Source organism: Penicillium nucicola (assembly GCF_028828085.1).
Source record: "Penicillium nucicola strain IBT 29836 chromosome Unknown utg000002l, whole genome shotgun sequence".
Lineage (NCBI taxonomy): Eukaryota > Fungi > Ascomycota > Eurotiomycetes > Eurotiales > Aspergillaceae > Penicillium > Penicillium nucicola.
In genome coordinates, this window is record NW_026643126.1 from 910573 (window position 1) to 926069 (window position 15497).

Below are 15497 nucleotides of genomic sequence, written 5' to 3' on the forward strand. Positions count from 1 at the left end.
GAATCATTCCAACCCGAGAAAAGTAGTGCTTGTTTCTACTGTAGTAATCCTACTCACCAATCAAAACCACGCCTAACTGGACTTTTATCGAGGTCAAACACATGGATAAGCTCAACAGTGACTCTTACCTTAATCCCATTTCTGCCGGCAATTTGGTTACAGTGGCCGCTACTGCCGACTGTCGCTCACCAGGCTGAGTCAGCCCCGTAGAGTTCGTGGCCAGAAATGTTCATCCGGGGAAGAGCCAAGGGACGCCAAACGATGATTTGCCACTACGGGGATTCCCAATGTCAAACTTATTTCCCATAATTCTACCTACTCCTGGTATCTTCTGCGTATGTACACGTTTGCTAAGAAACGTCTGAGAAAAATGGAGTCCTCGCTTGCGATGCAGTATGGTCATCAAATGTTTCAAAAAGGACCTCATGATAGAGAAGAAAGAGAAAGAGGTATCGTGTATTCATGCTGCGTCAAGAGAGGAATCTTCATGGGAGCGATTTGGCTTCGGCGTCCACGCTCTTACGCTTCAGGGGATTGACAGCGGTCGCGTCGACGGCGGTGGAGTCTACCAGGGCAGCGTTTCGGATCAGTTCCATTATGAGCGAGGGGAGAGAGGAGAGAGAGGAGAGAGCCACTCCGACGGATAATCGCCATGCAGGGAGACGGGCGTACCTGGGGTGCCACGCGGGGCACTAGTGTCGTAGAATGAGGGTTCCATATCCACGTCAGTGGGGCTGGCTGACCGGGTGTCCTCCATGAAGGGGACTTCCTGTTCGGTCAAGTCGGGCATCGATTCGGTCACGTCGCGGCAAAGCGGGTCGACGAGGCGGTCTTTGATCTTGTCGTTGACGTAGACCAGGAAGTATGGGGTGGCAGGGTTGGTCGTGGAGTCGTTCTCGAAAATCTCCTTCACGTTCGAGACCTCGGTGACATACTCGTCGTTGTACTTGCGCCAGATTTCCTTTTTGAAGTCATAGATGTAGATCCAGTAATGTCCAAACGATACCGAGCCACGGTGCACGAACACGGCATACAAACGGTATGGCAGGCTCTTCCAATCGGCGAACTGGGTGGAGATCATGGCCCGGGTGTCCTTGAGCTGCTGGTCAATGGCTATTAAACAAGTTAGTGTTACTTTGGGCCGCCACGGTGTGCTTGCTTATTGCTCTTACCTTGCAGCTCAGCCTGAGCCGAGTCAGCAATAAAGCTGAGGTCGTCTGACAGCTCCGAGCTTAGCATATGCGCCAGCGAATCAGGCCCGCTATCCGAGTCACTTTCTCTCAGACTGCCGATCGCCTCACTAGTCTGGCTGAAAAGCTCTGTCATATCAATGCTATCCTTGGATTCCTGGAGAAAACGTCAGTCACCTCCGTAAGGGAGTATATCCACCGACATGATCTTACCGACTGCTTAAGCATCTCCACGCGGCGAGCCTCCAGAGTCTTCAAAGTAGCCTTCCATTCCCAAGACTGGGCTCGACGCTTCACGAACTCGGGGTTCTTCGAGTCCATGTATCGGTCCATGTAGATTGTATCGAGCAATTCAAGATGATTGGTCGATTTGAAAGAGCTCTTCTTCACGGAATCAAACTGAACTCGCTGCACCTGAACCTGGAGTATCGGTGGGACTTGACTGATCGATCCAAATTGTTCAGCCACAGAGTTTCCGACGCTGATTTTCTGGACATCAAAAGCTCCATCGATAGCATCATAAATATCACGAGATCCATGAGCAACGTCGACCTTAATGTCACACCAACGCTCTTCCTTCGAACGCGTGCCTTTCTCCTCGGAGATATAAGACCGGGTTTGACCATAAAACAGGCTAGTGAAAGGGTTAATCTATATAATACAAAGCCGGTTTGAATGCCACTCACTCTTTGATCTGGTCAAGCTGTTCGCCATCGCCACCAATGCCAATGGGTTTGATAGCGCACTGACTCTGGAAGAGAACGTTGTTGATGACTTCAGTCACATCCTGTTGAGCGCCAATCTCAACCTCTTCTTTCAATTGCTTCTCGCGGTCAATCTCTGGGATAGGGCGAGGGGGGACAGGAGGTGGTATGTTAGATGGCCCTGGCTGGTTAGGCACAGTGGTGCGTGGATCAAGCGACATTTCTTCACAGGGTGCAACATTGGCTTGGTCCAATTGCGGAGGATCGTTTTCTTTACCCTCAATAGAGGCCACTGGGATATCGGGGTTACTATCCGGGAACATAGTTACGTCAGTAGCAATATCGCCCGTATCGCTCACGTTCGAATTAGTGACAAGAGCAGGACCAGCGGCATTAGGCGCAGATTGGCTAGTCGTATTCATTGGAATGGATGCAGGGGGTCCAAGCGGTCCAAGGATGGGAGCGCCATCGATCTCGCCAAGGATTTGGGTTATGCTAGCAGAGATAGTCGAACGACGACGAATGGCTGCCTCGTTACTGGGGCTGATCAAAGTCAACCGGGCCAGTTCCTGGCCGGGGGTGACCGAGTTGCGAGAAGCAGTGATCATGCTTTGGAATAGAGTCCGTAGCTCATTGAGGACTGTATTTGCGGGTCAGTTGGAATATCACCATTTCTATACACCAAAAAAAAACTCACATCGCTGGGATCGTTCGACCTCGTTCTTCATCACTTTACGAGATCCAACTTGCTTCTTCGCCATGGTTTCATCATCGTTCAAGTCCATCTGGTATGTCTCACAGTCCAAAACCATCTCGCGGAAAGGTCGAATTGAAAAGTAGTACTGAAGAAGGCTGTTCAGATAGCAGGTGTTGCCAATGTTCTGCAAGCCGACCGGCCACTCCGATATGTTGCTAGCCTGTGGAAGGCTCATACCTGCCATACCTCGCAAGGCATCATTGTTGGTTTTATCGGCAATGATGGTCATAGCTTGATAATACCTCTCAGCCTCGCCTGGGTTTTCATCAACACAGATAGTGTATGCGGCAATGATAGCTCCCGCGTCTGCAGTGCGATCGGGAATTTGGAGTAGACGATAGGCATCACCGACGTCCATTTCAGAGGCAAGTGTCTCTCCAGTATTGATGAAGTGGTTCAACGCGATCGATTTACGAGAGGCGGCGATGAGAGCGACTGCACGATTCGCCAGTTCTTTGTTCAAGGGGTTGTCATTGACCTATTTCGACATTAGCTGCAATCATATCAACTCGTGAACCGGATAACAAACCTTGGCCGTGTACATAGTCATAACAAAATCATCGGGTGTCTCATTTTCGACGCCCAGGAAAACATTCGCTTGCTCTACAGTGGAAACGCCTAGTATGAGAAGTTAGCTAATACCTTCTTTGATAATTCATAGCGTATATGCCAACATACGATTTTCAGACGCCGATATGATAGCCTCGCTATCTCTGCTATCGCCAATACGCCAAAGCTGCTGACGCGCTTCTGTTTCGCGCTTAGTGGAGCTCAAGAAAGCGAAAAACTTGCCAATGATGCTATCATCGGTGAGGTTCGAGTCATCCGATCGGAGACCAAAGAATCGATAAGCATCGTCGAGGTCTTCAACGGCGTATTTTCCTTCGGAGTAAGCCCGTTTGACGGTTGTTTCAATCAATGCCCAGTCTTCACCCCCCGAGGAAGCAACGCGAAGTTTGGCAATTTGCTTCAAAGCTGAAAGGAAGAGGGGGTATCTCCGTGGGTTAGCGGCGGTTTGACGCTCGAATGCCCAGAGGATCTGCCAAGTAGCCATATCCTCGACGACACCCAGGTCCTCGTAACATCTACAGAGAAAAGCGTTAGACACTCGCATATTAGGAGTGGAGGGGTAGACCGACGGAGCAGAAGGCATCTCAAAATCCTCGACGCGCATAGCTTTCGAATCTGATGTAGAAAGTACAGTCAGTTGAGATGATTACGTGTGGGACAAATGTGGATAAGCGCATGAGGTAACTCACAGTTCAATGCCTCGAGGGCAGAATAGAGCTGGGTGATCGCCGATGGCGGAAGAGCGGGAAATTGGGAGCCACGTTGTTCTGCGGGTGGTCTGCGATGAATTAATGATAAAAGTTCATGCGCGACGTCGTCGAGAAAGGTGCAAAGCGGGTCTTGGTAGGGTTTCTCGGCGTTGATGTTTGGTTGGGGTGGTGTCCAGGCACCAGTTTCCTGTTCACCTGTCAGCGGCGACGTAATATGGCGAGAGACCTGGAATTTGGGATAGCTGCCAACCTTGTTATAAGTGAACTCTAGGAACTCTAGTAACTCTTTACAGGGAGCACCCTCCACACCAAACGAGTGCATAAATCTTTTGTTAGCTGCTGATATAGGCTTCCCACGTTGAGCATTTCGAAGTGCGTTGCTGATGTAAAGTCGTAAATTATCCAGTACACTGATCGGTTTGGGATCACCCATGCCTTCCATTGATTCGGGATATGTTGCTAAGGCTTGTTCAGCTCGTTCATGTAGTAAATCAGGATCGGTCAACAAATGAACCCATTCTGGTGTGAGAATTGGAGAAAGTATCCGTAGAGACACCATTGCTGAGCATGATATGCAAGAACATTGATAGTGAAACGTCTCAGCGACTTGTCCTTTATCTGTCTTCTCTGGCATTGAGACACCGTTCTTCTGTCTACCCGATTTGTAGATCAAATGATGGATATGGTCTTCCTTGTTTTGATTAAATGAATTCATGCCGTTGGTGTAGTTGACCACCACTTGAAGATGACAGCGGCATTCTGAGCAATAGGCTGCAATTTTGGATGACGTCCCTGGTCGTTTCCGATGTTCAGCTTGAGCCAAGAAGGTCTGGTCTTCTTTCAGAACATATTCGTGCTTGCATGCTTTCGGTGAGATAAATCCAGGAAGACCTTGCCAGGCTTCCGGATAAGAGTATACCGGAGGAACTTGGGCGAGCAGATTGCGGCCAGTGTCGGGGACGTGTGCTGGATCATAGAGGTAGATATCTTCCACTAAACGCGGTGCAGTTTTGCCTATAGTCATGGACTCGGTGTGAGCATATGCGTGTAGATATATGTGGAATTTGTCAAGTTGCATGACCTACCTGCCCTCTGGATAGGCGCCATGAGGGATGATGTTCAGGCCCGATGGCCTCACGTGGGATTTCGATCTCTGACTCTCTCTCAGTGGATGTATTCCTATCCTCAGGGTAGATTCGGGCCGTAGCAAGTATCGGAAAAGAGGGGTTGCGGACAGGAAGCTCGGCGGTATTGAAGGAGCTCTCCAATGATGGAATCGCGTGGGCGGAGAGACAGCGGGGAGCCTGCTGCTTGGCAGCAAGCAGCGGCAAGCTTAGTAGGGCTGTATTTGCACCGTATGATGAGATTTGAGACCAAAAGTGATAGAAGCAAGCGATTTAAAAGCTGAAAAATGCTAATTTCACCAGGGATCAAGAAAACGAAGAGCACAGCAAGCACCGAGATGCATCTGATTATCATGAGAGCTGTAGAACACAGGCGGTGTGGACATCGGTGTAGAGTGGCAGATGCGAACCCCCAAAATCCTAACCGCCAACCACATCCGTCGCACTGAGCCCATCCCTACTATCAGACATCATGGCGCACCACGCGGAAGACCACAGCTATCACCCTCAGGATGCCATGTCAGTTGCCATCAAGGCTACCATGCTGACTGGTACTGTTGGTCTCTTCGGTTCTGCCGTTCAGAACACTCTCTCCCGACAGAACCACGGACCGCTGGGCATCTTCATTCGCTCTGGTGGCACTATTGGCGCCTTTGGTATGAACAATTCGCCTAATGCACGTTTGTATCAAACAATTGCTTACTGAGAACTTCCGTAGCTGCTGTCGGTGGTACCTATGCCTTCGTTAAGGCCGCTTCCGCCAACCTGCGCGAGAAGGAGGACCACTACAACACCGCACTTGGTGGCTTCTTCGCCGGTGCCATTCTCGGTCTCAGACGTAAGTTTAGGGCTTAATTGAGCCAGCAATGACGCTTTGGACGAGCTAACCATCGCAATTTCACAGTCCGCACATTCCCCGCTTTGCTCGGATACGGTGTCGCCGTGTCCACCGTTATGACCGCATTCGAGTATACCGGTGGTTCTCTTTTCGGATACAAAAAGGACACCTCAGTTGACGAGTTTGACCGTCGCCAACAGCTGCGCAAGGCGTTCCAGACTCCCGGAGAGCAGACCATCGCCGAGTTGGGCGAGGGACGTGGTATGTCTTTATACATACGGTCAATGCGATACGCGGTTGCTAATTCTAATTCTCAGGTGTCTACGGACCGGGTTACGAGGAGCGACGCGCCGAGCGCATTAAGGAGGCTTATGGCGTTGAGGTTCCCACATCCCCAGTGCCTGCGTCATAAACCTGCATTATTTTCAATCCCCTTTTCCCCATTGCTTTGTGTAAATTATCCCCCCATATCACGCTGCCTACTTCGCATGCCGGACACGTCACTCCGATTAGGTTTTCTTCTGTCTTCAGGAAATTTCAAACAATACACATCTTCAATTGAAACCCGAGCTCCCTTGTGCGGTCTGATTAAGCTGTAGAATTTGGACGGATAGCCCGGATTGAGTCTTGACATGCGTCATTATGAAATTTCTCCGGCAAGCGTACTAACTTGAGGGTTCGGTCTCTATATCGTGCTGAGCAATACTTCGAGGTTGAAAATGAGGGGGAAATCCCCGGACCAGCAGCGGACCAATGAGAGCCTACGCATATCAAAGAGTCAAGATATCTACTCCCCCCAAAGCCACACTATGTTTCAGAAGCTATTTGATTTATAACTATGCTTTCTTCATATACACAGCTAGAGGATCATGTCCATTTAGCCATTTTCGAACAATTACATCCAATATGCCATTCAGTTGCGACTATAACCAAACAATCTCCGGACCCACCATTATTATACTACAGAATGCTATTTCCTCAACTATAGCGCCGATTCATGAAAAGTAATGCTATTTGTCTCTTTTTAGGCACCACCCCATATATCCTCCGATCCTGTAGCCCTATTCTCCCGGTGGCCAATCTATTTGTAGCAGACAGGCACAGTCGGGTCTCCCTTGGTTGGCGGGTGGTGGGTGTTCAATATACAGACAAAGCAGAGGGTTCAGACACGGGCTCAATATCAAATCGGATGTTCGCACCCCAGTAGTACCAGCAAGCAATCTGAGAAATACGCCACATACCTCTTGGGAAAGCCCCTAAAACGAAGGCTGCAACAGCTTTACCAGTTGCAGATCCTAGAACAGCCTGGTAAGCGGGTGTACCATACTCAAAGACAGTAGGAACCTGAATCTTTGACTGTGCAGGTGAGATTCCGTACCATTCGTCCCTGGAGCCACCCATAAGCATGGTGACCAAGGGGTCCGTCTCGACATTGGTGCAGTTGTCAATATAGATATGTCGCAGAGTATCAATTGGAAACCAGGATTTATATTGTGCAATAGCAATATCGGACCACATGGGTCCGTCAGCTCTATACATAAGTGCAACAATCAGAACACCCGGTCCTGTGAACAGGTCATGGTGGTTAGGCACAGGTCGGCTGGCTTTGTTAATGCTTTCTTTGCAAATTGTGAATTGGTGGTAATGCCCAGTAGCCGGGAGCTTCATTCGCTCTAGGTCGACGAGAATCCTAAATGGAGGGTCATACATCCTATCAGTCTCAATGAACCAGCTTGGTTGTCCCGGTGTGAATTCAGTAAGCATTGCCATGATGTCAAGCGAGGAGGGCTTTACTGGACACTTAGGTGCGTTCGGATCTGCAATCCACATCTGTCGGTCAGCTCCCAGTATTTGATATCTACCGAATTCATAACCAGGAACTGGGTTGGCGGCGGTTTTGATTGGATTCGCTTCTATGGGACAATCAGTGTTCCATGGAAGAGTATCGGAAGGAAGGAGAGGGAGAATAGGGTAATTAACGTCCGCTGGAAGTTCTTCTGGAGAAGAATTGTTGATAATAGATGCCATGATTCGAACCAATGGATTCTAGAAGGTCGATTACTTCTATTTCTTCTTATGGGGTTAAAATAGTTGGATACAGATTTGAGCACGGCTTTATACCTCGGATCATGTCTGCTCATGTACAATAGGGAATACCTGCATATATATAAACGAGCAAGGGAAATATAGAAAGCCTTGCCAGTGAAATAGGACAATGAAGTTCAACCGTACAAAGATCTCGCAAGAAGACAATGTGAGAGTACAACGGCCTCCGAGAGACAAAGAGACAAAAAAGAAAGGCAGCGAGAACAACCATTATACTGATAGTGTTGATCGCAGACAAGAATGACCAAAACGTCAAGAGCAACATTTATCCGGAGCTAATTATTTTCTAGTTTTCCTTTGATGTCAACCAATAAATTTCAAGTATCTGTATGCAATGTAAAGTACATTAAAGAGCTTGATAAAGCTAGCGAACACAAGGAAATATATCGATGACTAAAAGCAGCAACTGGGCAATCCTCCTAGCACAGAGTCCGGTTGACCAGATCCATTTATTTGGATCATCTACTCGGCCTTTTCACCCTTCAGCTCAAGATAATGCCCCACGACACTCTTAACCTGTTCCTCATAGCTGAGGAATTTGAAGCCCATGACTTCCTCGGTCTTTCTTGCATCCAATCTGATTTTGCGAGTAGGCTGCAGACCATTGTTAGGGAAGACGCCGTTTTCCACTGCTTTGGGGAAATGTTCGGCCACAATGGCAGTGGCATTCTGCCAGACAGTCCCAGCATAGTCATCTGAGTTTCCGATATAACTTCCGGCCGGGACCTTAGGATCAAGACCCTTGACATGCATGAATGCAATATCATTCACGTGGACGCTAGAACCCACGAGCGGGCTTTCGGACTTGGCTCCAAGAACAGGGGCGATGGCGACAGCGTTGGTGCCCAATGTGATATCCTTGACATCTTTCACAAGCTCATTTTTGCCAATGACGAAAGATGGGTGGATGTTGACCACATCAAAGTTGAGCTTTTGGTCTCGAACAAAGGCCTCAGTTGCATTCAGAGCTGCAATCTTGCTGGCATTGTAGGCGTGGAAATCAGATGGGTACGGGCCAGAGGGAGAAGGCAGTCTGGACTCGCAGTTGACAAGGAATCCAGCAGGAGCCTCTTTTTCGAACATGTATTCCATAGGAACCATCGCAACAACAGATGATGTGATCACAACACGCTTGATGCTAGGTGAGTTGATTGCTGCTTTCAGAATGTTGATTGTTCCTGCAACAGCGGGCTCGACCAGTGCTGATTCATAGTCTTCTGGCTTAATCTCTCCCTTCAGAACAATGGGCGACGCCAGATGAATGATGTAGTCAACGTCCTTGACCGCTTCGTCGTATGCACCATCAGCCATCAAGTCCGGCACGACGATGAATGTAAGCTCATCTGTCAGATTCAGGGCTTTAATAGATGGTGCCGCGAGGATGTCGTTCTTCTTGGACTCGGACCGAATTGCAGCTCGAACACGGTAGCCGGACTTCAAGGCTGTGGCGAGGGTTTTGAACCCAATGTGTCCGGTACCACCAGTGATCAAGACGAGGTTGTTCGACATGGTGAGATGTAGTTCGAAGACGTTTAACTTTGAAATGGGATGCTGATATATTGATTGAATGAGGTAAAAGATGCAATTGAACTTGGAGATAGACTGATGTTTTGAATGAGGTTGATAGACAGCATCCAAGGGAGTATTTATATTTGCCCCAGGGCTATCCTACGGGACTGCTATTTCTCTATTACCAATCCCATAGCTAGAAACAAAGCGAATGTTATTTATAAGCCCATAAGCCGTATCCAGGATGTTTGATTCATTCTGGAGAGCCATTTCGGATAATGATCAGTCAACGACTAAAGAAATATTCGAAAATGTTGAAGTGTCCAACTGAGTGGTGCGGGATCAATAATCTTGTTCACTAATCAGAAAAGCCGGTGGCGCTCGACCCCCCGCACCAGACCTTCTGGACTCCGATTTGGCCTTTTCGTTGGATCATGATGACTTAGTGTTGCATGCGGATCGGTTGCTTGTACTTTATTATATATTCCCTCGAGATGTAAATCAGAGAGGTGAAGTCTCGATATGTTCCCTGAATGTAGACTCGGAGTCCCTTGGAATTATCAATAGGTCATGTCCGTTCCCATTCGCCCGATATCAAAGGCGACGGGTTGTGAATACCTTTGTAAGTCATTTCATTCTTGAAGTGACTTTAAAAATGCAGGCTTACATGTCTAGGGGTTGGAGCTTCTTTGGTACGGCACGGCTACCTCAGAGCTCAGACCTCGATAGGTTGAGTCTGCCGCTTCTCATCGCGTATTATCCTTCTTCTTTCTCTCCCATCCGTCCAGCCACTATTTGTGGTTACCCGGGGGGTTCAATATTACCCGAGGGTCATTATTGACCAAAATTCAGTGAAGAATCCACGTTGTACATGACAGCATAGCGACGTGAAGTGGGTGTTCAGCTCCAGTGATCATGATCTTCCCTCTAGAAGATGAGATTGAACTGTCGTGCTGTGTATATCTTTTGATTGTGTATGCGGACTATTCAAGTACACCGAACTGTACCAGTCCTATCACCCACAAGTTAGATAATTGCCCAGGGGAAGTGTTGCCTTTGTTCCTCACACGTGATTAGGGTTAGATCTAGAGAAGATCCCGATTCACCATGACCTTCAAGCATCATAGTGGATATGGTGTGGGGGCATTAGGCAGGAAGCTAGCCCTACAGGCAACTACATAGCGCAATTTTCCGCAGTCTATGACTTGGGTCAGTGGACTGCAAAGCAAGGTATATGACGGAACAACTATGAAGCAGGTATTGATCCCGGTACACCGGGGACCTTCGGGTGGACCATTGAATCAGTCTCTTGGAACTGGCATGGTTGGTTCGGTGTAGAGTTGCGAGTCAGACAGGCACCCCAGAACCATATCTTGCTATGTCAGTGAGGTACAGTCCCAGATGGCGATATTCCGAAACAGCCGAGTAAGGAGCAAACGTTTTAAGTGTCTTCCAAGAGTGTTCTCCCCAGATCTCGACGTCATGCAGTGTTCATCACTAGAAGATCAGGGGGAGTGGCAATAATTAGCCCCTATTGAGTGGATTCGAACTGGAGCACTTGGGGCTATTAAGTTATAGAGTCAGGGGCGGAATTCATCAGCCACAGCAGGCAACCAAATTGGGATATACACTGTACATTCTGCAGTAGCGATAGAATGGAATCCCCAGGAGACTTAAGGTAGTGGACTTGAAATTCCGATTTTAGATACTACTGAAGCTATCACCATTGACGGCCTCCAATTCCGATCCATACGTCAAAGACTCCAACTTCCTCCCGGGCATCCCGATCTTGGGCGTCATCACTCTGGGAGCCATAGACGTCATCCCATTCTTTCTCGAAATCCCTATCTTCTCTTATGATCTTTTAATTTCTGCTATTCGATCTTCGATCTTCACTCGATTTCTCCTTATTCTTCCCCCCTGACCTTTTTGAGTGGGGTCTTTACTCTTCCCCCCCGCAACATTGCCCTCCGTTCGCCTGGTAACCAAAAGGCGCCACTTCAGGAGTTCTGGAGCTAACATCCTTGATTTTTCCTTTCCTTTTACTACACTCAATCTGATATTTTATCCTCCGGCCGGCATAACACCTAAACCGTAAATCACGTTCCCGACATGGCGATGGCCGCGCGGCCGCAGACGCCCTCACAGGATGCATACATGATCCCGCAACCCAGCGACCCAGGTGTCCTGAGTCGCCGATACGGATCCCAATCCTCCCGACCTCACTCGTTCGCTGGCAGCTCAGCGTACTACGGAACGGGCGCCCTTGAACCAACCCAGGTGCCTCACAATCCCCGGTTTAGGGAGGACTTCGATTCCCCCAGCCGTCGCAGTTCGGTCGCACTCGATATTCCGGTACCGCAGCGCTCGGTTTCGCAAATGTCCCGAGTGCGCTCGGAGACCCCGTCCCGTACGAGTACCTTACGAAAGAAGGCGTCCCTGAGTAAAAAGGGCAGCTTGCGCCGAAATGGAAGCCGCCGCAGCATGCGCGCAGGCAGTGTACGCAGTTTGAGCCTGGGGGATCGGGAAAAATACCACACCGAGGGCTCCGACGATGTCAACAGTGCATTCTCCGTGCCCATACCAACCACTGGGAATCCGACCGAAGTGCTGGCAACCCGGTTTGGAGGTGGGCTTCACCCCGACTGCGCGTATCCCATGAAACTCTGCTAACGATGACTGTAGCTTGGCGCAAGGTCCTCAAGGACTTGATTCTTTTCTTCAAGGAGGTGCAAAAGTCCTACGAAACGAGGGCGAAGCTATTTTTATCGGCCTCTAATGTCGTGAACAGCCAGAGCTTACCGACGGCGTTCCTGGAGTCTGGTGGTCTGGCTGACGCCACTGAGATTCTCCGGGACTTCCACCGACAGGGTTATACCGAAGCCAACAAGGCTGTCGAGGTAGAGGTGGAGGTGATCAGCCAATTGACTGGTTTACGTAGCGATCTACAGAAAAAGACCAAGGAGATCAAGAACCTCTCGGGTGATTTCAAAAATACCGTCGAGAAGGAGATTGACGGCACCCGCAAATCTGTACGGAACTTGCACGAAGCTCTTGGGCTTGTTGATAACGATCCTTCGGCAACATCCGGCAAAGGCGATCCATTCATCATGCGCCTACAGGTGGAGAGACAGGTTGAGAAGCAGATTGAAGAAGAAAACTACCTACACCGGGTTCGTGATTTGCTTTGTACCAGTTGGCCGCGTAAACTGACTTTTTACAGGCCTTTTTGAACTTGGAGAACTCCGGCCGTGAGCTTGAGTCGATTGTTGTGAGTGAGATCCAAAAAGCATACAATGCTTACGCCAGTATCCTTCGTCGCGAGGCCAATGAGGCTCTCGATACTGTAGAGAAGCTTCAGGCGGGCCCGATCTCCATGCCCCAGGACCACGAGTGGAACTCGTTTGTCGCTGACACCGACGAGCTTGTTGATCCTCGGATTCCTCTCCGCAATGTGGAGAACATCACCTACCCCGGCAAGGATCATCCGGCGGCTGCCGAGATCAGAGCTGGAATGTTGGAGCGCAAGAGCAAGTATCTCAAGAGTTACACCCCTGGATGGTACGTCCCCTTTATGAGTACTTTGATAGCATTGGCTAATCGATTTCAGGTATGTGCTGTCGCCGACGCATCTCCATGAGTTCAAGTCCGCGGATCGTGTGGCATGGCAGACGCCAGTGATGTCGCTCTATCTGCCCGAACAGAAGCTCGGCTCCCATTCACAGGAAGACTCAAGCTCTCACAAATTCATGCTGAAGGGCCGGCAGACCGGTGCGATGCATCGGGGCCATTCGTGGGTCTTCCGCGCCGAGTCGCACGAGACCATGATGTCCTGGTACGAGGATATTGAGAGCCTGAGTAACAAGACCGGCGAAGCACGCAATGCGTTCGTACGCAAGCATGTCCGCAGCGTGAGCGGCAGATCAATGAACAACGAAGTGATGGAGGATGACGAGGCTGACCGCACCCCATACTCCGCGGGCTCTGTCGTCTTGGCCTCTGAACGACCAATGTCTGCCACTCGCCAACCCGGGGGTGCCTTTCCCAGCGATGTCCAGATCGACCGTAATCTCCAGGCACCCCTTTCTCCATCCAGCGGGGACAGCTCCGCAGGTAGAGACATGCTAGTCGCGGCCGGATCATACCATGATGGGCCCAGTAACTTTGACGACCGCTCACGGCCACCGGGTAGCCGCGAGAGCAGTTCCTACCGACCCTATCCACGAAACGAGGAGTCGACGGAACGATCTCGTCCCCCGATGACCCAACACGATAGCTATTACGGTGACTGGATTGGACCGGCAGCGATAGTCGCAAAGCAAAAGCAGGAACAGCCGCCAACCTCGCACCCAGAGGAGAGAGATATTCGGTCTGACGGAGATGCCGCTTCTCTTGCTGCGATCTCGAATGCCGGTATCGCTGATCGTCGTGATCACTCGGCTCCTGCCCAGGTGAATCGTCGAGAAAGCGTCTCAACGGCACCTACCAACACCAACACTACGGACTACACTAACAACACCAACGCTACCTCTGTCGACGGGAATCAAGAGGTTCCCAAGATTCTGGCTGCCGGTGTCCCATACCGTGACTCAGAAGAAGATTCAGCGCAATTCCATGGTGGTGTCCCTGGCAAAATCCCCCCTGAGCTTCTTCGTCCCAAGACGGACAGCATTGTCGCCCTGGATATGAAGATCCCCGGCCGCTATCCTGCTACCAATGTGGCTGCATAGATGGACTCCTCTCACTCACACTCACTCCCACACATTTCCATCACCTGCCCTGTTCTCTATATTTTCTTACATCTATTGCGCATCACGTTCCGCATCTTTTCCCGCACCTCTTCCCATCTTTTCTATATTTTCATCTTTTAACGTTATCTTGTTTGTACATGTACCCGACCTTGCCCTTCACAACTCGTCCTAGTTGCGTTTAGGCGTTTTGGTCCTCTCATTCAGGCTGTCTCAGTCTCGTTATCACAGCATTAACCATGCTGCAAGGCGTTCGTTTTCGGCAGGGTGTGGCGCAGTTTTGATTTGTCGTCTTTTTGATTCCCATTCCTTGGATATGAGGTTTTTACGTTTGGACTTCGTTTTTGAGTTAGGTTTGCCTCGGTGAGATGAGATGAAATACGATTGTCTCTCTTTTTGCATTGCCGCAGTACTAGCCGTGGCATTTGGAGTCCCTGAACTCCGTGCCGACTTGTAGATGCAGGGATTGGCCCCAGGCCGTCCACGTGATATGTAGTGTTGAAGTAGCTCTTGTAGGGGCAACCCATATCAACAGTACCTGGGAGGTACTTATCGGAATCACATATCAACACCGACTAGATATTGCCCTCAGGGGACCAGAACTGACGGTGATTCTGTTATACAAGAGCCATACTGGTGACTGAGTGCATTTGCGATCAGCTATAGCTCCAGATTGGCCCGGGCGGTGACGGATTTTCCCCGAGCTGTCAAGTATCAGACCTCATGTTTCTTTTCTTCCTTACTTCTAGAGACCTAGAGACGTGAGGATCTCAAACCGCTCACACTTCACACTTCACACTTCGCACTTGTTGTCTTTCTCTTCTCTTCTTTCTCCTCGTCCTTCCTCCCATCGTTCCAACACAGCTCCATATCATGGGTGAGTTATATTACACTTTTCTTTTTCGTACTGTATTACTCGTTACTCTACATTCTCGAGGTCCCCGGTCATTCCCTCGCCCAATCACCTGCTAACCCCCCTCCCAACCTCGACGCCTGATCCTTTCATCTCCTTCCCCCTCTCCTTTCTCATCCCCCTTATTGTTTTGGATATTGACCACCTTCCCACAAGCAGACGTATACCGCCCATACCAAGTAAGTTGATCTCGCTTCTTGATTCTCTACCCCGATCTACACACTACACAATCCACACTATACACTACACACACTATACACCATGCGCAACTGGCGATGATCGAGGCGTGGTCAGTGCGGGGGCGGAATCCGCCACGTTTGTTTGATCA

At 49.6% G+C, this 15497-nt stretch overlaps 5 protein-coding genes across 5 annotated transcripts; 2 read left to right on the forward strand and 3 right to left on the reverse strand.

Annotated features, from left to right (window-relative positions):
* Nucleotides 1-485: 485 nt before the first annotated feature.
* N7511_002096 (ubiquitin-specific protease UBP2) lies at nucleotides 486-5038 on the reverse strand (the record flags this gene model as incomplete). The annotated part of the gene is made up of 11 exons (XM_057124521.1): nucleotides 486-565; nucleotides 673-1113; nucleotides 1173-1347; nucleotides 1404-1824; nucleotides 1877-2534; nucleotides 2592-3129; nucleotides 3181-3269; nucleotides 3330-3736; nucleotides 3791-3836; nucleotides 3911-4924; nucleotides 5017-5038. The coding sequence occupies 11 exons, from the start codon at nucleotides 5036-5038 to the stop codon at nucleotides 486-488; spliced, it is 3891 nt and encodes a 1296-aa protein (XP_056986680.1).
* A 489-nt stretch (nucleotides 5039-5527) lies between these two features.
* On the forward strand, nucleotides 5528-6305 carry N7511_002097 (Tim17/Tim22/Tim23/Pmp24 family protein; the record flags this gene model as incomplete). The annotated part of the gene is made up of 4 exons (XM_057124522.1): nucleotides 5528-5711; nucleotides 5774-5893; nucleotides 5960-6154; nucleotides 6211-6305. The coding sequence occupies 4 exons, from the start codon at nucleotides 5528-5530 to the stop codon at nucleotides 6303-6305; spliced, it is 594 nt and encodes a 197-aa protein (XP_056986681.1).
* Nucleotides 6306-7030: 725 nt separating this feature from the next.
* Nucleotides 7031-7921, reverse strand: N7511_002098 (uncharacterized protein; the record flags this gene model as incomplete). The annotated part of the gene is made up of 1 exon (XM_057124523.1): nucleotides 7031-7921. The coding sequence occupies one exon, from the start codon at nucleotides 7919-7921 to the stop codon at nucleotides 7031-7033; it is 891 nt and encodes a 296-aa protein (XP_056986682.1).
* A 540-nt stretch (nucleotides 7922-8461) lies between these two features.
* Nucleotides 8462-9508, reverse strand: N7511_002099 (NAD(P)-binding Rossmann-fold containing protein; the record flags this gene model as incomplete). Its single annotated transcript, XM_057124524.1, has 1 exon — nucleotides 8462-9508. One exon carries the CDS (start codon nucleotides 9506-9508, stop codon nucleotides 8462-8464), a length of 1047 nt encoding a protein of 348 aa, XP_056986683.1.
* A 2112-nt stretch (nucleotides 9509-11620) lies between these two features.
* N7511_002100 (SLM1 family PH domain-containing protein) lies at nucleotides 11621-14238 on the forward strand (the record flags this gene model as incomplete). Its single annotated transcript, XM_057124525.1, has 4 exons — nucleotides 11621-12137; nucleotides 12194-12681; nucleotides 12732-13069; nucleotides 13119-14238. The coding sequence occupies 4 exons, from the start codon at nucleotides 11621-11623 to the stop codon at nucleotides 14236-14238; spliced, it is 2463 nt and encodes an 820-aa protein (XP_056986684.1).
* Nucleotides 14239-15497: the final 1259 nt, after the last annotated feature.